Source organism: Drosophila tropicalis, unplaced genomic scaffold (genome assembly GCF_018151085.1).
Source record: "Drosophila tropicalis isolate 14030-0801.00 unplaced genomic scaffold, ASM1815108v1 contig_845, whole genome shotgun sequence".
Lineage (NCBI taxonomy): Eukaryota > Metazoa > Arthropoda > Insecta > Diptera > Drosophilidae > Drosophila > Drosophila tropicalis.
In genome coordinates this window covers 8,550,226-8,573,189 of record NW_027173338.1, presented here as the reverse complement: position 1 = coordinate 8,573,189, position 22,964 = coordinate 8,550,226, and the positions used below count along the sequence as shown (strand labels likewise).

At 34.4% G+C, this 22,964-nt stretch overlaps 2 protein-coding genes across 2 annotated transcripts; one reads left to right on the top strand and one right to left on the bottom strand.

The window, feature by feature from the left end:
- The first annotated feature begins 9,878 nt into the window (after nt 1-9,878).
- On the top strand, nt 9,879-10,547 carry LOC137581325 (N-alpha-acetyltransferase 20). Its single transcript, XM_068295544.1, has one exon. It carries the CDS (start codon nt 9,933-9,935, stop codon nt 10,473-10,475), a length of 543 nt encoding a protein of 180 aa, XP_068151645.1. The 5' UTR covers nt 9,879-9,932; the 3' UTR covers nt 10,476-10,547.
- Nucleotides 10,548-12,245: 1,698 nt separating this feature from the next.
- Nucleotides 12,246-18,932, bottom strand: l(2)k05911 (lethal (2) k05911). The gene is made up of 5 exons (XM_068294400.1): nt 18,748-18,932; nt 13,220-14,294; nt 13,017-13,152; nt 12,555-12,851; nt 12,246-12,483 (listed from the first exon to the last, which is right to left on the bottom strand). Exons 1-5 carry the CDS (start codon nt 18,899-18,901, stop codon nt 12,325-12,327), a joined length of 1,821 nt encoding a protein of 606 aa, XP_068150501.1. The 5' UTR covers nt 18,902-18,932; the 3' UTR covers nt 12,246-12,324.
- Between the last annotated feature and the right edge of the window lie 4,032 nt (nt 18,933-22,964).

The window sequence follows — 22,964 nt, the reverse complement described above, 5'->3', positions numbered from 1 at the left end:
CTAAATAACATTTGAAATTATGGCAAAATGTTGTTACAATCGTCTCAAGTCAATAAACTCTTATTGTTTTATTATTTAATCTTTCTTTGTTGTGATCAGCTCATTTGCTTTATAGATAAGCCCACTGGCTTAGGTAAAGTTGTGCAATCCCTTTGTCGTACTATTGGACTTTATCAAAGTAAATGTGAACCCAAGCTAAGGAAAATATTTATATGTATGACTCAGATGACTTGGAAGGAACACAGTCAATCTAAGTATTGATCGTTGGAGACCTTCTGCCGGCAAACTAAAGATGATGCCCAATGGTGATTCATGAGGCAACAAAGAAATAAAATCGTCATAAAAAAAATAAGACAGACAAACAAACAACAGTCAAGGGCAAACTTGAGTGATATTGTTGACTATTTTTTGTGATGTGATCAGTGGAAAATTGTAACAACATTAAGTGCTGGCATCTATAAGTTTTCCTTTTGTTTTCAGATTTTTTCTCACAGAACACAGTATCGAATGGGGAAACACGCGTTAAATTGTATCTCGTAGTTACTTGGTTTGTATCTCGCAAGCGCACTGAATGGAACTGAACGCAGCAGAGTCTCGACGCTCTGTGAAGTTGAATTCGTTTTGTCGGTTTTGACTGTCGGCCTAAAGTTGTTTAGCAACTTGTTGCAGATACATTTCTGTGTGTTTGCCGCAAAAGGAAAATCCGAAACCGAATCACATCGAACCCGAACGCTTTGATAAACGTTCATCTGGCACGCGGTGGCTGTAGATACATGGATCTAGCTCTAGCTCGGTTTTGGTTTTAGTTTTGGATTTGCCAGCAATTTATTTGTCTGTCAAAAAGTTGTTCGACTGCGGCGACAAATTTAAACGCCAAATGTATTTTTCGCATTTCTCGAAACATTTGTACTCTGTGGCTTGTTTTTATCTGTATCTTGTATCTGCATCTGTTCGAGGTGGTTGAGGTGGTGGTGTTTGAGGTGGTTGTCGTCGTTATCGTGTAGCTAATTGTTTTCACTTGCTTGTCATGTAGTCTGCTTATTACTTTTGTTCATAAGTAATTAAATCGCCATACGTTTATCTCATACACTTTAGCTTGTTGTTTTCTTCAAAATTATCTTCTTCACATTTTTGGGATTTTTATTTTTTTGTTATTGTTAGACTTTCCCGCTCCAATTAACTGAGTCTCGGAATTGTGGCCCCCTTTGGCCTTGACAATTTTATATATGTATGTAATTGCTATCTTAACTCGGTTAAATCATAATTGCCAAAGAAAGCGGAAAAGAGAATTCTCAAACGTCGAATGACTAGACTAAAAAGCAACTAAGGTACTTTTTTTTCTATATGTGATTGCTCTAGGGCAAAACAAATTATATCAATCGATTGGTCCAGCAAAATAAAAAGCGTGTCACAAACCATGAAAAAAATAGGGGAAAGTGTTGAGAAAACGATTAAAGAAAAGAAAATGTATCTGAAAGTTTTGTCAATTCATTTCTCTAAAGACATAGTCGCGACTGCAATTTGTTACAATTTGTCGAAGATTGTTTCGAATCTCTACATCTGTTCATGGAACGTTTCTTAAGGATTCAGAAAGCCTTGATTTATAAATGGTAATGGAAGATTTATAGTGAATCCTCCTAGGTACATATATCCATGATGTACATATGTGTATTGTATAGTCAATAAGAGATTTCTGATAAATTTTCTTAATATTTAATCCAGTTTAAGTTTACAATTTCAATGTTTGTTTGTTTCAAAGCTTTAAAATGAAAAATGTTTCCCCTTTTATTAAGATTTAATTCTCAGCTAGTTTTAACCTCGAATGGCTACTTCAATTGTGGAGTTATTTTCATATTGATGATTGGATAAAGACACTCGAAAGAGTGTGTGTAATAACCCATTTTTGATTGAAAACTCCAAAAGAAATATACATACATATATTTCTAACAAATTAATTCTTTAAACATCCAGGATTGTTTAGGTAGATTGTTCTAGTTCCGAAAACAGGAATTGCCAGCAAAAGACTTGGACACAAATGATTCATTTCTCAATTGACGCACACTTGAAATCTGAGTGCCTGCCAATAACATTTTGAAAACCCAATATTTCTTTTCTACCATTTTGTTGTTTTTTCGGTTTTTCTTCTTTTTTTTTCAATTTTTCAACAATGAATGAAGCCAACATCGCGGACCAAACTGTCAGAAATATATTTGGTTTCCACTTTATTCATTCAATAATACTTTTTGGCTGCCTGATAAGTGGGTCAACTAGAAAACGTCTATAAATATATGTACATGTGTGTGTGGCTGAGCCATCAATCAGCAAGGGCCACCTAATTAGCTAGCCGCAGGTCTCCCACTTCAGTTTCCATCATCTGTCTGATGAGGTTCAGAGAACTGAATGTGAGAAAAATTCTCTTTTAATCATGTGTTAAATGTTTCTTCTCATTTATTAAAAATTATTTCACCAAATTCCTGTCTTCGTTTTTTATTTTAACCTGTTTTTTTATTGTGGCTGGAAGGCGAAAATTTACGATGCATTTTAAATGCATTTTATGTCATATTTGATGGCTCATTAATGTGAGAAAATGGTGACAGGAAAATTTATCAATCTGAATCTGGCATTAATTTTGCTCCAAAGTGTTCAGTATCTGCATATAAGGAACAGTCTCCATCCACCATCAATATATGTATATATATTCATGATCAGTTTGAGAAGGCTCCGTTCTCAGTTTATTAACTATTGAATTTTGAGATCGGACTACTAATATCTTTTAGCTAGGTCAACAACTTTGTTACTTTTCAAGCAAAACTTATCAAATCTATTATTTATTGGGTTAATGCCCTTGTTAATGAATGGGCCAAAGTTCGTAAAGATCAAGTGACTAAAATTCTATAATTTTTATAGGAATGATTGTAAATCACCATACCTAAAACTGAAACTTGGCGTGACTAAAACTGTAAGCACTAATCACTGACAACTAACCGCCATTTAGTCTAGCTAAGAAGATCATAAATTAAACTCAAACTAGCCAAAAAATTAGATAAATGAAAGCACCAACTAAAACATAAATGGATCTATTTATATATTTTGTATATACACACATATGTAGATATAGTTGTGTATATCTATCTACTCGTAAATATGAATTTCACACGGAAAATAACGCCAACAACAGGGCGAATGTTCGATGAAAAAGATTCGCATGATATTAAAAAAGAAATAGTTTTTTTTTTTTTTAAATCTACACACACGCCCATCATTAAATTTCGACCTTGAAAATATTTTGTTTACGCATTAAGATCAGAAATGTATATAGTTAGGACGAGGATGGGCAATCAGAGAGACCATTTATCACTTTCTACAACTACTACCGACTACTTAAATTTGTTTACAACTCGTTTCGCATTTGTCAATGTGCTTTTGTTGGTTGGCCACGTTGATTGCATGACATGAGCCCATCAGAGACTAAGAGACTGAGAGTCGGAGAGCCTCAACCTGGGCCTGGGCCTGCCACCATATAATTATTTATATTAATCTGCCTGGCAGTGGCAGTCTTGCTGGTCGCAAGTGAAAGTGGCTTGTGCCCGTTGCACAATGCCATGCGGCAATATTTCTTCTTTAACGTAATTTTTATCAATATTTCTCCTGCCGACCAACAACGACGATCATGGACTACCACATGTGGTTGTGGTCTCATGGTCATTGGTCGTTTGTTTTATTTTGGCCAGACAAGGGGGAAACCGAGTCAGTCAGAGTTTTAAATCCAAATCCGCAAATCCCGCCAGCGCCTTTTTTCACCATTTTCTTTTCCATTTCTATTTCCATTACGATTTCGTTTTCATCGTGTAAACAATTTGTTATTTGTTGTTTACCAAGAAAAATTGCCGCAATATGCTTTATGATCGAATGGAAAATGAAGCAAGCAAACAAATTAATGGAAAAGTTCCACACAAAATGTTAAACATAAAAAAAAACAGAACTCAAACAAATTTCAGTCCAAACCGACAGCAAATGGAGTAGGTTCAAGCATTCAACTTTTGACCGAAGTAATTCCCATTCAATGTTAATCCATTTTATAACTTAATGTCACACATAAAAAAGGGCTTGGTTTTGTTTCTGACATTCAATTGGATTTAATATAATTTCGTTTTGTTTTTTTTCTTTGTGCATTTATCAATCTGTATTCATCTGTTTACCTTTTTGGCTGCATACATTTTTCACGGTCATGCGCCATACACTTGAACTTATGTGCAAATAAATCGTGTTTCAACATTTACTAAAAAATTATATATGCAAAAATGTGCAGAGTAAATAAATTCACAACTGATTGTGAGTTTATGTAATTTCCTTATTCCCCAAAAAAAAAAAAAAACAGCCGACAAAGAAGTGTTGAAAATAACTGCGGTTGACAAAAGGAAATTTTCACTTCAGGTAGTCCATCCATCAAAATACGCGAATTTTGCACTAACTTTGCATATTGAAGTTTGTATACTCTTTTAGTTTCGAGAACTGCCTCATAATCTCTTTTATATGTATATGTACTTAAATTTTTATCTACAAAGTTAAAATTAAGCTATGTATGTATAATTTGCTTACAATCCTCAACTAGTTTTAGCCCACATATCAGATAAGTGTCTTTTATTTGTCTTTTTATTATATTTTTAAACTTATTGTTAGATTTGAAAGATGCTTACTTTAGGTATGTTTATTTTTTGTATTTTGTTTCAAAAAATTTGATTTTTATTCAACATTAAAACCTCGAATACTAAAAATTTTAGTTATTCCCTTGTAAACTCTTAAATTTGTATGTAGATCTTTACTTGTGCAAATTTCAGACCGATTATTAGAATTTACTTTTCAATTCATTTCCTTATTGAAAAGTCATCTCTTAATTTACATTTAAAGCTTAAAATATAATATTTTTTCTATTTGGAAACATTTTGGGATTACAAATCAAAATATATATCCCTTTATATACCCTGGAAAACGAACTAAGTATGTAGCTTTAAATCTTGAGGCATATGTATGTACATATAGCCAATCGAAAAAATATGAGTAAATAAAAAAAAAATTGGAAAAAAATATTATCGAAAGGTTTATGGCAAAAGCAATTTGCATTTCAAGTTCACACTTAAATTAATGGACAATGGAAATTTTATGCAAGTGTTCAAAATGGGTAATACACTTTGTCATTTACATGTCAAGTGGGTCGTATACGTGATGTGTCGAAATATAAAAAACCTCATTGTGGTTCTCTTCTAGTTAACTTTTTTGTCTTTCTTTTGCAAAATTCTCACATAATATAAAAACTTTTTGCAATTTTTTACTTTCATTTTTTTCATTTAGTGCTTGTTTTTCTATTTAGCAAACATTATTTTGACCCAATTTCCTCAATATATTATGGCAGCAAGCATTTATTTTGTATTTTGTCTCTTGTCGGCACCAGGAAATTTATGTGAGGCCCATCAACGTCAAAAAATGCAAAACAGAGAAAAAAAATTGGAAAGAAAAATCAACTGATACCAAGAGAAAAGTCAACAAAATGGACACTAAAACGAAATGAAGTGCATTTTATGTCAAATTCTTGGACCCAATTCGCTTTTATTGTATTCCGCGAGGGTGGTCTAACACATTTTCTACTCTTCGGCGAATGTGCGTGAATGAAAACTTCCGGTGAATGCCGTCAGTTCTTTGAATTCTCAACACGTGTGCCAAAATGTTTATATAGACAAATAGATGCGTTATATACCCATGTGTATAATGTATAGATATGTATCTACAAGATGCGGACAGCTGCTTGAAAATTTTGCTAAATTCACGACAAAACAAAAAAGGGGAAAAAAAGAAATTAAATTAATTAATTCGCCACAGAGAATAAGAGAAGGAGAAAAAAGAAAACATACACACACTCAAATTGTCGCCTGCCAAAAAGCGCGTGCAACGTGGACATTGCCGAGGGCTGCCAAAAGTGCTACACATTAATGGTGGGGATCAGGAGAGTGGGCGTCGCCATCGGCATCGGCGTGGGCTCCTGGCCTTCAAATCTCTCATAATGAATAGGTATGGACATATATAAAGCCGATGCCTCAATTGTGAAAGAAATCATAAACTTTTCGAGTAGCCACTCTATGTACCTACATATATTTCGAAATATATAGACAATATATAGACAAATCTATATGTTTTATTTATTTCCAACATAAGTTTGCTTTTTGGTTCTTGTTTTTTTGCCGGGTGTGGGGCGTTTTATGACTTTTCTTTGCGGGAAAACATTTTCGAACAAAAAGGCGTACAACAATTAATAGAAAATTATCTTTATATACATATGTATGTATAGCGGGTAATAACAGCTGTCTTTACTTTTAGTAAGTTGTCTAGACTGAGTCTATATATCGAAAGTTATACATTTCCCTTAACTATCTATTTACTTTGAAATTAGGTTTAGAGTTCTAACTAAAACTTTCAAATTTACCTTTACAAGCCAAAAATCTATAAATGAAAAACTAATTTAAACTACAATCTTTAAACAGAAGTTTTGTATAAATTTTAATAGTTTTTTGAAAAGTTTTAGAAACTTGTAACATTGATAACTTTTTAAATTAATTTATGAAATATCACAAGCACGAAAGAGGCGTGCCAAAATTTTAAGGCATTTCACAGGCCCACATACTCAAATTAAGGGCTCTAGCTTTTTATTGTCTTTTCCTTCTTCCCACAGTTGTTGGTTTTTTTTTGAAACTTAATTAACCAATTAATATTTAAGAAATACATATGTATACAAAATTTAAAGACGATACCTCAAATATTGTCAAAGATAATGATTTTTTCATTAAACCTTAACCCATTGATCAATAAAAGAATCTTTGTTTTTTTTTATGTTTTAAACTTACCCAGAACTCATTTTGGCGTTTTTGTGTTACAGCCTCTCAACGAATATTTCAAGTTTAACACACACTAACTCACACACACACACACACACACTCAGCAGCAGCGGTAACAGCAATCACTTTGGTTGTGGCTTGATTGCACGCAAGTTCTACGAAGTTGGCCAAAAGAGATGAAACTTATGTACACACTGAAAACACTGTAAAACACATGGAACAAATTAGAAATTGAAAAACTGAAAAATCTCACACGCCTTTAATATTATATAATGCTAGACATATGATTTTTTTTTTTTTTTTTTTTTGCGGCAAAAGTCACGTCTAGGCAAAAAACACACTACACACACACGAACACATTTCGATTATAGTTTTCAATATTTTATATAGAGTCTCAGAATAAAGGGAATTTTCAAAACCCTTTTTGTTCTTTTTGAGAATTTTGTAATTTTCTATTAATAAAACGCGACACGACAACGCTTACTTTTGCTAGCCAAAATACACGTATCTATATATATATGGGTATATACTAGATAGATAGATAGATGGACAGACTAAATGGATGGGAGATATATATCTATATGTTAGTTTTCTAAATTGAACAAAATTTTCTTTTTCGGTTGAAAGAATTTAGTTGTATTTTTTGAAAATTTTATTTGGTTCTCGTTTGCAACGCGTTCAAGTAAGCAGCCCAAGTCGCACTGAATTCGCACACACGAAAATCTTTCTCGGCCGAAAATCACATTTCGAAAAATTGAAGATTTTCCTCTGCTTTAGTATATACTAAGTATTTCGACCATTGGCCATGTATATAGAGAATGATTGTGTGTGTGTGTTTGTGTGTGTGTGTGTGTGCCAGGGTGTGTTTATTTGTGTGTATGGCTATGAGATTTTCTATGTGTAAAGTGCGTCTGCTTGGAAAATTCTATGAAATTTTTGAGTTTATTTAAATGTAGAAATTGAGCAAGCTAGATCGAGGAGCACAGTCAGTTGTTTGTACTTGATTTTTCGTTTTCTTTTATATTTTCTTCTATTGTTTTCTTCGTAAATTTATTTATTGTATTTACCAGCCTCAAATTGTTGTTGCTTTAGTTCGTAGTCTTTGCTTGGGGTCCTAACACTACAAATACATATACAAGTATGGGTTGAACATTAAATAAATTATTGAATGACCTATGTGTGTGTGTGTGTGTGTGTGTGTGTGTGTGTGTGTGTGTGTGTGTGTGTGTGTGTTTACCAAACGAATCATTCTTCGAAAGTTTGTGCTTACTTTTCTCTCGTTTTCGAAAAATATTAGAAACAGACAGCAAACTCGACTACAATTTTTTAAAATAATAATGGGAATCTATAAACTTTTCTAACATATTTCAAAAGTCATTGTTGTAATACTGATAGAAACAGATTTGTTTTAGATTCCAAGAACTTAAATTGCACTTTACATCTTAATAGTTTTAACTTTTTAGACCTTTCGATATCGGAAGTAATTTTATAAAAAATCTCATCTCTGTCTCTTACGAATCTGAATACTACAAGTTGACTGCAAAAAAAAAACGGTATGCAAATTAATTGTGTTTCACAAATGTCTTAAAAATACTGAAAAATTAAAGGATTCACATTACAAACTCTTTTAAAAGTTTTATATTGCCTTAGGCGGATCTAAGGATGTAAAATGGGGGAAATTAGCCCCTTATACTTAAAGTTATACTTTTTGAAATGAGAAAGTTTAAAATGAGTCTGATCCCAATTTCCTTGATATATGAAATTTCTTCCATAGACTTCTAAATTAACCATTGGTCTCAGGGTATATCAAAGTTGGTACTTTGCAATGTAAAGAGTTCATAAATGGTTTGTATTTGAATTTCCAAGACTGTACTTGAGACTACAATATATATGTACATATGTATAAACACATATATATACGGATATACTTTATAAATTGTATTAATATATATTTATGACTGTTTAGCTTCTTTAGAAACAATTTTGTAAGAGCTGAAAATGGCATTGCCTTGATCATGAAGAATTTTATGGGATAGAGAAAAAACACCCGCTAAATATCATGTGCAATGAATGCTGACAATCAAAATTGAACAATGATTCTGTGAATGATTCCAAATGCTGCGGCTCGTCTTGTATCACAGACACATGCTAAGATAAATCATAATAAATCACATATGCTTGGAAAATAAATAAGAGAGCTTCGTGGCAACTAAACAAACATCTATGTATGTGTATGTGTATGTATGCTACATAGGCTTATGCCTATATTTACTTGTGTATATGTAGTTAGATATATATATAAATTTTGGCTAAGCGAAACAAACCATCCCATGTAGCAATGTTTGTGGGAATTAGCTGATCATTCATCTTCCTAAAGCAGTCTCATTTCCTTCTCTTTTTTTTTTTGGATTTAGAGCCAGCATTTTCTCATGGGGCTGGAAATGGACCACCTGTCCGGATTGCAACTATTTTATTTGGCTCCTCTCAATGATGATGACCATAAATTTTCTTATTTTGCCTATAATTAGAATGTTTTTGTGGTAGCTTTTAATTACTCTAATTTTACCTTACTTATAATTGATATATATATATGTATGTACGTATTTATATAGAGAAAATCGGTTTGTACTTTTCTATTTTATTTTGGTGTGCAAAATGCGCCATTAAATTGTTATAAATAGATTCGGTTGAAAAGCGCACAGGGCGCTGAGTCAACGAATGCCGCGAACATTAACCTCATTAGAAGAGCGTAAAGAAAATGCTGAATTTGATTTTATTTATCTTTTTTTGTTGTATTATTTTTGTTTCAAAAAGGCGCGTGGAATTAGCTGGAAGCTTTTCAAGTGTCCGCCAAATGGATTGAATATAAAGTAGGTGTGGCCTTTGGCTAATCCCCTTATGAATCGTCAGACTTGAAGAGATGTCTTGTCATCTCCCCTTGTCTATTTGTGCTTTTTTATGTTTTCAATTTTTGTTTGCATTTTGAGTCAAACTGAAATTTAAAAAACTTACTACAAAATCCTAGTTGATACACAAAATTCTAACATTATGACTTCTTTTCGGGAGATGCGTTTAGATGATCTGTTCAAATTGAATCCACTGGTCTTTGATTACTTTACCGAGGTCTATAGCTTGCCTTTCTTTGTGAAGCATCTCATTCAATGGTCAGGTCAAAGCCAAGTGGCCGAGTCACCCAATGGCCAAATTAAAGGCTATATTTTTGGAAAAACTGTCACAAATTGTCCAAAAACACATGGCCATATCTGTGCATTGACTGTGGCCCAGGATTATCGTCGTCTGGGTGTGGGCACATGTCTTATGAATCATTTTTCCAAATTCGTCGATCAACAAGGGGCCTGCTATGTGAATCTACTTCTGCGTTGCAGTAATATAGCCGCCTATGAACTGTATCGTAGGTTGGGCTATATACATCGAAGAACTCTACTGGATTACTATCCCGATGCGGTACCTGAAAATGCCTTTGATATGCTAAAACCTTTGTCTCGTGACCTGCAAAAACCATCCTTAATATTGGCTGTCATTCATAGTCAAACGGAACCAAAAATAACCGAAACTGAACAGCAGATTTAGTACAGATAAAATTCAATTTTCATAGTGGCTAATTAAAGCACAGACAAAAGTCTATTGCAAAAAGTTAAACAACTAACAAGTTTCCGTTGACGCACAAATTAGACAACAAAAACAAAAAGCACCAACGAAAAACAAATTCTTGGAAAACTAAATGTTTGAAACAGAAAGAGAAAAATTTTTAAACATTTATCCATTGTTTAAAAAAGCCTTGAGATTAACTTCCGTAAAATTAATTTAAGCCAACCTCACAAATGAAAGTCCTAAGTGATCAGTTTAAAGGGTATCTATTTAAAATTATAAGTTTTTTTTCGGGCATCTATTAAGGGTTTAATTGAGGATTCTATTAGGAACTTTATTTGGGAGAATCTTTTAAGGTTTCTTTTAAAGATTCTTAGGCATCTATAGGACTTAAGATGTCTGATTCAAAAGTCGAGATGACGGCCTATCTTACATCCCTTAGCTAAGTTGGATCATTTGATCTTGAGCCCTAGATGGCTACCTTCAGTCGTTTGCGGCATACAAATCAACAAGTGCCTGAAATTCTTTCAAGTGTAGTGCCATCTGCAGATGCTTTATCATTAGCAAAAATATTGTTTTTTTTTTTATCTATGGAAACTATGGTCAAGGCTCTTGTTTTTGCGAACAAATATAATGTATATCGATACATACATATATATACACAGATGTCTGAAACACGCGCTATATAGACAACATGAATCGCTTAGAAGTTTGCCAAAAAAAAGAAAAAAGCAGACAAAAGATTTCAAACATATGTTTGTTTTTTTTTTTTTTTTGGTTTTTTTTTCTTGTGCGTTTGACATAGATTTTAGCTTTGCAGTGCGGCCAATGAACTTTAATTAAAATTCATTATGGAAAAACACAGAAAGATAGAAATAGATTTATCCTTTATATAAGAGGATAGAATAGAAAGTAGTTGGGTCCTCTTAGATATATCGTTAGAAAATGAAGCAAGATGTAGCCCAAGTTGGCAACTTTGTGAATAAATCTGCCCTTTAAGGACTGCAATGCCACATCGGCTTTTAAGGGCAGACGCATTTCGTAGGCGTGATATATGTTTTTGTAGAATTTGGGTAACCAACGATATTTGACATAACCAAAGGATTCATAGAGCTTAATAGCCGATTTGTTTGTATCCCGCACAAAAAGGTCCACATACCAATCTTGATTAAGTTCCGCTGCCTGATGGAAATTCTGAATCAACTTAGTGGCCACACCCAAGCGGCGATTGGTCTGATCAATGGCCAATGACGAAATATGAGCATGACTGCGACATGATGATTTATTTGTTTCATGTGATCCAAAAAATACAACCTGATGCACGGTTATTGACTGTCAGAGCGGTTTCTGATAGATGCGGATATCGCAAAAGGCGTTCCATAAAAAATGATAATGTATAGATTTCAACGAGCGGATCAAAAAATATTTGGTTCAATTTAAAAAGATCATCCAGTTGAAATTCTCGAAATGCAGACATATCTGAGTTTTAGACTTAAGAAACTTTTTGGAGAATTTAAAAACAAGGCCACCTTGAAATAAATAAATTGTCTATCTGGCATTCTACGATCTATTGTTAATATTTCATTTCAATACACTCAGCAAAAGTTAAAATTAATTTCATTTAAAAGTATTTACTGGTTGTGGAATTTACTAAGAATTGCTAGATTGTGTCTCAGCTAAATGAATTTTGGTAAAATCTGTTGCCTGAAGTTAGGCATAGGCCCCAAAAAGCACGCAATGGAAATGTAATTTGCTGTAAGTTTTTCATTTTAAAAATCACATCTTAAGTTAACACACCAAAAATACTTTCAATATACACGCATTTAATAAATTATTTGATATTTTTATAGATCCATGGCAGCAGAGATGTGACTCGGGTATAAACGCCGGGATATTGACCCTTGCCGCAGCCAATGCCCCAGGAAACAATGCCCACTTGAGTGTAGCGCCCGCCGTCATCCCTGACAATCATTGGGCCACCGGAATCTCCCTGCAAATAGCCAGGAGCAAACATTTTTCACTTAAGAAACATAAACTAATAAATCGATCGATCACACTTACACTGCACGAATCCTTCGCAGCCTGGCCAGCACAAATCATGGACTCAATAATGCCTCCAGGTGCTGCTCGTCCATACTTGCGAGCACACTCAGCATTGGCCCATATGGGAATATCTACTTTTTGCAGAATCGATGGCTGGGGACCATTTTCACGTAGACTACCCCAACCGGCAACTGTGGCTACTTGTCCACTATACGAACGTGATTGTTGAGCGGCTGAGGTGGGCAAGCAAATGGGTTGAATTTCATGTGAAAATGGCACCGGTTCGCTCAGCGTTAAAATTGCTATATCGTTGTGCTAAGGAGAAAAAAATGCACAATAAATTTAAGCAGAACAGGTAATGTCTCTCTTTGGAAGGATTTTACATAGAGGTGGTTTTAGTTTCAAGGTCTAAAAATCCTAACCTATGTCTGATATTTTATCTATTAAATCTTTAACTTTTAGGAATTATAATCAACTTACCAAAGTGCTAAACTCGAAACCCTTGTGCCGCACTAGTCGTTTGATTCTTCTTGCCACATGTTGCACTTCAAAGTCCGTGCGTATATTGTAGTCACCCAAGTGTGCCGTCAAAGCGGCCACATCCCACGATGTCATGCTGCAAGCAATTTAAACAATGTGTTTGAGGGTTGAGTTAAATTATTTGGTTGTTGGGTTCTACCTACCGAGCCACACAGTGGGCAGCCGTGAGTATATGATTATTTGTGATTAAACTTCCACCGCAGAATTGTTTGCCTGACTTAAAGAGCACAGCTATCCAAGGGAACTCATAGGGACTGGCATTGGTTCCACCCACAATGCGCTCTTGATCGGGTGATACGGGATTTTTGTTACCGCATTGTAGGGGCAATCCTTCCGCAGAGGATCCGCTTGTAGGACGACGTGTTGTTGTTGTTGTGCTTGCCGATATTATGGGTCGACGAGTGGTACTGCTAGCGGTTGGTCTGCTAACCACAGGCCTGGTTGTGGTTCGTCTTGTTGTGGGTATTCCACTTGACCCCGGATGCGTGGGATAATGATGATTGGGTGGATGTGTGGGTATTGGTGGTGGCCAAACACCTGAGCTGGGCGGATGAGTGGGTATCGGTGGTGGCCATTGAGCCACACCGCCAGCAAAACTTCCGAATGGCCATTGATATGGATAAACGGTGGTGGGAGTAGTTGGTTGGCTGACTGTTGCCGTTGGCTCTGGCGGATTAGCTTCAATTGTATTCACATCCTGAAAATCTGGCATATCCTCTACACTATTCATATTATCAATAGGATCTTCGACAGCAGCTGGTGACTGCTCTGGCTCCTGCTCAGGCTCCTGCTCCGGCTCACGTGCTGGCTCATCTTCCACCTCATCCACCTTCTCCACCTCATCACTGGCCGCTGTTAAAGGTCTCTCTGTCGTTGTCGTTGGCGGTAGTGGAAATACCCCAAAAGAATTCGCTTCAATATCCGTACAGCAAATGCCATTATTGATTCGTCCAAACTGATCGAAAAAATTGCATAGATCAGCACCCAAACCGAAACCAAATCCACCACCATTCGATGGCCATTGACGCACTGCCAGGAAAGTCAATTGACGCGCCACTCTATAATATTGCCGGCAATTGGCAATGCGTACACAAACTCCCACTTGGCCACGAGTTGTCAGACACTTGGAACCCTCCCAGGCTCCAGAGCCACCTTGGATTAGAAACAAATTCGGATCGAATAGAAGTTGCCTTTGCTTTCGATTTATACTGGGAGAACCTTAAATTAAAAAGGAAAGCAAACAAGTTCAATTATGAATTAACTTTTTCAATTATTCAAAAACACTGTGAGAGAATAAATTCAACTTTAATCCTTACATTCAATTAGAGGAAATATCACCCCATCAAACATCTTGTACCTTGTTTCCCTACACCAAATGCTATCGATGCTACAGCTAAAAGAATATGAATATGAACCATCAGCAATATGATATTCCTTACATTATTGTACAAATATCAGCTAAAATGCTAATTATTTGTTTTTTTTTATTATTTTGCAATGTTTAGATTTTAAATAAGCAATAGATGGTTTTCTTTTTGCCTTGCTTGGAAGGGGAACACAAACATATTTCCTCTTTCAATCTATTTAAATTTTCCAAGTTTGTGTTTCCTTATCCAATGTCAAAAAAGGCCAAAGATGGTCATTTGAAGTGCCCGCCTTTGGTACATACCTCCACTTGAAGGTAAAGTTCATTAGCCCCTCTCAAAGATTTGAGCTACATACGCAATTGCTAAGTTAAAAAAAAAAAAAAAAAAACTAAAAAAAAAAACTATTGAATAAATACGCATACAATTTTTTTCCCCCCATTTGGCCAATCTGTTGCGGTGTTGACAGAGCACCTAAATGACAAAAAAAAAAAAAAAAAAGAAAGAAGAAAAAAAACAATCGACCAATATTTACTTAACATTCGTTCACGTTTCAAGTTTGGAGTCCCCGCTTCTTTCTTTGAATGGTTGTTGTTCCTTTCTGGCGGCGTGCGATTACTCAATATTTTGACATATTTACAAAAACAAAACACAAACCACAAAAACAAAACCACAAATGAAATAAAACACAGAATATTGACAATAAACTTAAGCGCTTTTCAGGCTGAATGACAATTGCTTTTGGCGATTTATTATTTCTACCCAGTTTCATAGTTTCTTGGTAACCGCTTCCCGCTCAACTTCAACTTTCTACTGTCACTTGTCGTATTTGTCATGTTCATTGGCAGCTTCTTAAAATTGGTCTAGGCCTTTGTTTTCCCAGATTGTGTTGTTGTCATTTAACATGCGTCTGCTATTTGCCTAATTTATTTCACATTTTGTTTGGCTTTGTCCCACATTATGATTTATTTTTGCGGAATGGTCAGAACAACAAAAGCAAAAACGGCAACCCATCAATTCTTTTATCATTCAGATTTTTATAGTCTCGATTAGGTGTAAAAATAATTGACACTTAAAAGTGCATAAAGTTGTTTCGAACGACTAAAGCAAAACCTCCTGCACGTGGTCTTCATTTAACTGAAGTTGAACTGTCAGTGCGTAATGAAGAATACGTTCACAACGTGACAGAAATTTATAAGTTAGTAATGTTACTTGATTTGCATATTACACCAAAACTGATCGCTTGGAGCAACACCCAATGGAAAGTCTTCAAATGAAATCGTGAATTGTTCATGTGACTCACTTTATACTCGAATCAATTTGATACGCAAAACACTTCCCTCACCCCCATCTGAGGGAAACAAAACACAAAAATGATTATTATTTTTATTATTATTGTTGTTATTATTTCTTATTGTTACTCATTCGCCCCAAATAATGTTAAACATTTTTTATAAGGGGGACATTTCTTTGATACTTTTTAAATTGTTATGACAAGCTGTCATCGAATGGAGACAACAAGATTATACTTTGATTGACAACAATCGAAAAGACAAGATCCTGATTGGAATTGGATACAGTGGCAAATACTTTCATGCTCTATTTTTTGCCAAATCAGATCTAATTACGCCCAGAGCTATAGAGGGTCAGTTTAGGTCAAGACTAAACAAGACATTTCAGAATAGAATAATCATTAATATTTTTCAATCTTTAAAAGTTATTAGCTTTTAAGTCTAGAAGAAAAGTCATCAATGAATTCTATCTTTCTACCTTTGTTAAAAATTCGATCATACTAGAACTACTTATATTTTATAGACACAATGATTCTTAGATTTAAAACTGTAATAGGTTCCATCAGAAAAATCAGACAAATTACTAAGACTAAATGTAGGAAAATGTAGGAAAAAATATTTCATGATTGTTTCTGCTTGAAGTTTCCTCAATTGGAGAAAGACAGCCACTCCTCTCTCCTCACTCTGACCCACTCCCTTATACTGGCCTTATATCTTATTTCGTATTGAAATACTTTAGTCACTAAACTAGACAAGATTTCACTTTGATATTTACAGATGTTATCAATCAATATGATGAATCTAGAAACGATAGGAAAAGTGATTAATATGGTATCCTTCGATTACAATTTTAAAATGTATTCGTAGATTGTCTTAAGGCTCATTCGAATTGTATTGCCTTTAATAATTTTAGACCAAACCTTTTCTTTAAGTATATGTTGTGTTAAATTTTTTATTAAGGAACATTTTAAACCGTTCCTAAAACACTTATCACTACTTATTAAGGAAACTGAAGATACAAAAATGTTGATATTTACGAAAAATCCTGAGAAATGAAATCCAAAGAAGAACAAAATATTTGACTCGTTTCAACTTTTATTTTAAACTCAAAAGTTATATATTTAAAACTATAAACATATTTCATAATCCCCTCAAGTTTCATAATTCTTTGATTTCACGAATTATAATTTGAAGTTTCATAATTCTATGCACGATATCTGTTATCGAGTCTTAATCATCTCTTATGCATACGAGACTGGTCGATTGAAGAATTTAACCAGTTGCAGGCACAAGTAACACAAGTCAAGCACCTGATATCAAGATGACTGAGAGCAAGTCAAGCGAACCAGGGACAACTTACAAGTTCAAGGTCTGCAACACCGTTACAGACAAAAGCAAAAAATGCATAAATAAACCAGAAGTTAAGCAGCAGCTTAAGGATATAGAAGGAGGCGACGAGAGTGTGTGTGGTGAGCCAGTTTATGGCAGTCATAAGGAGAGTAAAAATATAGTAAAATAATGGCAAAAGTCATATAAATGATATTTATCACATCTGTTGTGTCTGTTAAAGAGGCATTAAACAAATTGGCCATCAAATTAAATTGTTTTTGTGCCCAGCTTCGATTTTATATGGCCCGGCCAAAAGGTGTCAGCCTTATTGAGTTGTCGCTTGTAATTCAATCTCTTTGCCTCATAAATAGATTTATGTAGATACACACACTCATTCGCTTGTCACGCCCCATGTTTTCGGTCTGTCTAATTGTTGGGGGCATAAATAAACGAGCGGAAGAAATAAGTCAGATGTGCGGCCATTGACAGGAGAGCAGACAGGCGATGACAGAGTTTGGAGCTTATCTTGGCCAATGGCCATATACGGCCTACTCGAAATGACTAGCCAGAAAGTCAATGAAAAAGGGCCACAAATCGAACAGTCACTTTTCTGTCACATGCTAGAAAATTTTTGCGTTTTGTTCCATTACTTTTGTTTTATCGAAATTTGAAGGTCAGTACAAGTAATGTCCGATGCGTGAGACGCATATAATCATCGTAAGTATTTGAATACTACGAAAAGTCTACGCAAAGTCATTGAACCTTATCATTTTTTCTTCTATTTTTCTACTATTTATTTTATTATTATTCTTTTTTTGCGCTTTCTGGATGACGTAGGGGGTGAGTATTGACAATTGAAAACAATTGGAATAAAATTTACAAAAGTAATTTTTCGTTTCAACTTTGATTCGAGTTTAGAAATATTCTTCGTTCTCTTAAATACTTAAAAAAAATTAAAAGTATTGTTTTAGATTAACATTAATGTTAATTTTATATCAACATCAAAGTAAAAAAATTTCATTCATACATATATCAAATGATCTAAGAACTTGAAATAAAAAAATTAAACAAATGTCGGCACTTTCCTTTTTACTTTATTAATTAAACTAAATTGTTTATATAAATTTACACTATTTAAACTACTTCATCGCAGTAAATCGCAAGATATAATGTTGATAACTTTAATGTTTCCAAATTTTCTCTAGGCCTACTAAAATATTCAGCTAACTTAATTGGACCGTGGAAAAACTTTTTTATTGAGCCATGGAATAGATTTTGATATGGAAACATTTTCTGATTATTTGAAATATAAAAAATGCAAATCACACTAAGAATTTGTTAACTTTAGGAAGTATTTGGATGAGTAACTCAAAAGTACATCAACATTTTTATGTTTTTTTTTTTTTTAAATTAAATTTGAACTAAGAACATTTAAAAAACAAAATGTTATGTCCAGAACCAAAACTTGACTCTTACAAATAAATAGTCGAAGATAAAACAGATTTATGATTTTCCTTTCTTTTTCAACAGATTAATATTCATTATTGCCTTTTTTACTATTAGAAACGAAACGAGAACAGGCTCTAGATAATTGAATCAAGTTCGTTTCCTAAGTCATTTGTTTTTTTTTTCTTATGAATGGAATTTTTTTTTTTAACAGTAAAATGTATCATGAAATATGTTTACCCTCATTCTCGAGCAGCTCGGTGGCATTAATAGCTACTCCTGTTTCGGCTGTTGACTTTAATTCACCCATTGGAGTTGGCACCTCCTCGCCGCATGTCGCTTTAAAATGCAACAAATGCACACAAAGCAATAAAATTCGCAAAAATGTAAACATATTTTGTTGTTTTCTTTTTCCTTTTTTTTTTTTTTTTGTACACTGCAAGTAAAATTCTTTTATATTTCAATTTGTTTTCGTTTCAACTTCGTTCCAGGCCATGCCATATACAAAATTGGCAACTATATGGATACGCCTCTCGTTGGATATTTGAATTCAAAGCACGTTGCCCGTTACCGATGGCATTCACCTGATCACAAATGACGATGACAACGACAACGACAACGACAACGACGACGACGACAAAGTTATTCTTAAAGGCACACAGGACCGACCGATCTGTTGGCTTCTGAGGTCCGCACACTTCTGAGCCAAGAGCGAGATTTGAAGTTTGGTTAACAGCTACGTTTCAATGGCCAGAGCAAGCGACTGCGACGTCAGCAGCGACGCTAGCTGAGCAAAGAAATAAGCGTTAGCAGCCAACATGCCAATTATTAAGGCGGCATTCGTTTTTTCCCCCTGTCGATGACCATGACTTGTTTTTTGGGGCCCCCCTTGAGCATAGCAGACTTATGGATCCAGACTTTTTCTAATGCAATGATGACAACTACCGCTGATCACCGGCACATTTAAACTAGTTCGAGTGACGCCTTCGCCCTCATCTTGGCCAGTCACGCACAGCAGACAAGAGAGACAGGAACCGGAGTTTAAAGCCAACTGAGAGTGACCGCCTGGAAGTTTGCATTCTAATAAAAAAATAAAGTTGCATTCAGCTGGGGTTGCATCTTTGAATTTTTATCTCGATTTGCCATTATCTTGCACTGAGAAAAAAAGTGCATTGAACGACAACAGCAAAAGAAATGATTGCAAACCAATCGATTGCTTCTTATGATCGCTCTTTCCTTTATAAGAACTTTGCTCAGTGTATGCATAGATTAAGTTTCCATTTAAATTCCTTGGCGCACATTTCATTTGGTTCTTTATTCTCCTCCTGGCCATGATGTAGACCAAAAACCTCTTTTGAATTCGTTTTCATTGGCCAGCGGCTCTCTGTTGCTCCTTCTTTGTAGCCTCCGCGTTCTCCGCGTTCTTCCCCGCATCGATGAGCTGGAATAATATGCGCAATTTACGATGTTAGGCGTACATTGAACTGGAGGATGGGGAGCCAGGATTCAATTAAAAATTCGCATTAATCAGGTTCACGATCGGCGCTTTAGGTGTTAACAAAACAAAATCAAAAAAAAAAAAAAAAAGCAAGAACTAAGCCAATTGTTTGCAAAGAGAATTGGATACTTGATGTATTCCCACTCCCCGAATATGCTGATCGATGGGAAATTGATCCGTGACATTCTCAAGTGTCAACCCAAAACGGTCATGGTGGCCTAAGACTTAAGAATCACTTTATAATTGGATTTCAATATTTTGCCAACTAATTGTCTGTAATTGATGCTTCGGGGCTTTGGTTTAGATTTGCCTATTGATCGATCACAAAAGTGGGATACTTGAAAGCAATTTAAATTTGATTTTTTATTCTATATTTATGGATCAAGACTTTTTTTTTGGGAAAGGCAATTCAACAGATGTATGATTCACAATGTGAATTTCACATAAAAAAAACGTATTTATTTTAGTAATTTTTAAAGCAAAAAGTATGTTTATAATAAAGGCGTAAGGCACATCATTTTTGCTTTCTTAAGTTTTTAGTATGTCCCGAGGAATATATTTTGTAAGTTTATCAAATATTTATAATATTCTGCAGTTTCCTACAGCCATTTTTTATGTGGTTACACACGAATAACATACATTTTTTTAAAACAATTAAAATAAATGCCTAAAAGTATGCACAAAAGTCAAATTTTCACTGACTCGAGTCTAAAAATGAGTTAAAAATAATGAAATCAAATGTTCATCAGCAGTCCTCAGTAGATGTGCAGATTAATAAAGGTAGTTTGATAGTTTAAAACTACAAATATTCTATAATGATAACAATAATTACCATTAATAAAATCTACTTTAAAAAATAAAAATAAAGACTTCATAAAGACAACATTTTTTTACCTATTTAATTAAAATTCCTTATCTATGTAGTTATTTGGAATGTAGTTGACATAGCTATCTATGCATCCATCTTATCAACTAACAATTAGTGAAAATATGTTCCATAAAGCTTTAAGCTCCTCCTATCAACTAAGTAAAAGTATATTCTATAAAGATTTTATCTACTAAAGAGGTATATAAAAAACATTTCGCATGGCCATTAGCAGGTTCTTTGGGGAAGAAATATTACAGACTACTAATTAAACACTCGATGGACCAGAGGATAGTAGTTTCACAGTCAATAGGTAATCTAAAGTTGATATAATATATACACAGTTTTTAACACATTTTTTTAATGTTTGACGATAAATGCCAATTCGAGTTTAATCTCCTGTCCACTAGGGTATGGTAAAGAGGGCATGTACATATATCAAATTACTCTTGCAGGTCTTGATCCATTCCCGGTCTTGTGCAATACTCAGATTGCCGGAGCTGGTTATGTTGTAGTGCCCAGTCGGTCCGACGTCAATTTAAATTTCTACAGAAAGTGGACGGAGTACAAACATGGGTTTGGAGAACTCTCCGGTGATTTCTTTATAGGTCTTGATAAATTGCATGCCGTTACCAAATCTCAGACGCATGAATTGTATATTCATCTAGAGGATTTCGATGGAAATACTCGATTCGCACGTTACGATGAGCTTTACATTGAAAATGAAAATGCAAGATGTGTCTACTGTTCAATTACAAAAATATGTATGTATATGTTTCTTATATACTCGAAAGTTTTTTAACAATCTATTGGGAACTTAGTACATTGGGGCATATACCAACCAATGGGGCGACATGGGAATTATGGCGCGGTCGCTATTAATCGTATAAGGCAATGAAAATGTTGATAAGACCCAAATACATTTGCTTGTAAATTGTTTTAGAGAAAGGAAACAAGGAAAGGAAGAAACCTCGTTTGATTTTATTTTGTAGTCTGTCTAAATAAAATAAACGAGTAGAAATTTCTTCCCTTTCATTGTCAGTAGGAACTTTTGTACGGCATGTGAAAATTTTAGGATTAAATCTCTCACGGGTCTAAACCTGGAGAATATGGTGGATGGAGCAATAGTTCGAAGTACAATTTGACCAATTTATTAAACAATAACTTCCATGGACTTGTTGCTCATATTTTTTGATCACTTGCTTTGTTTTTTGCTTGCTACCTAAAATTTATAAATTTTTACTTATGTCATTTTACAAATTTATGCTCGGCATCCGAACAAGTGAACAACTTAAAAAACTGAGCAACCTGAACAAGTGATCAAGTGAACAAATTGACTAAGCTCACTCAGTTGTTTCAACAAAATGAACAGTGGAAAAAGAAGTTCTTAAAAAGGGTAGATTAAATTAAGGGTATGAAAATATTGGCGCAACCGGATCTAGCCTGATCTACTTATTAAAAGTTTGTTAACTATTAAGCCTTAGCTCTATCGTTAATAGAAGAATCAATTAATTCAGTAAATATATATTTATAATGTCATACAATTCCCACCCAAAAACATCCAACCATACTTACATATTTATACATATAAAGTGGGAATTTCACACTCAAATCTAACTTCGTCATCAACTCCCTTCTGAACGGTTTTGCTGATAAGGTTCTTAAGAACCAAGAATCCAAATTCTGCAAGTAAGACTTCGTCTGTGTTGAAATTTTCGGGTCTGTTTCAGTAGAGTTTTGAACTTTCGTCTGAGTGAACCTCGAAATGTTGCTGAGAATATACAATACATTTTTGCTATTTTTGGCAATTGGTTTATGTGAAATTAATCTTGATGACTTAGAAGAAATAGATTCAATCAGAGATGATTACTGTGAAGATTATTGTGCTAATAAATGTGGAGTGGGCAGTGCCAAAGAAACCGATAAAACATGTACGAAAAATGGAAATATTGTTATTACTGATATATACGAAATCGATATATCGGATACAATATTTGGTAGAAAATTATCAATAACTTGGAAGACTAATCGGGTACACCCAACTCTGCTTAAAAAACTGATTGCATTTCGCAGTAAAGGAAAATCAAAGTATTT

Bases quoted from the DNA above. Each gene is read 5' to 3' on its own strand.
- LOC137581325 (XM_068295544.1), top strand. From the start codon at position 9,933: ATGACTTCTTTTCGGGAGATGCGTTTAGATGATCTGTTCAAATTGAAT.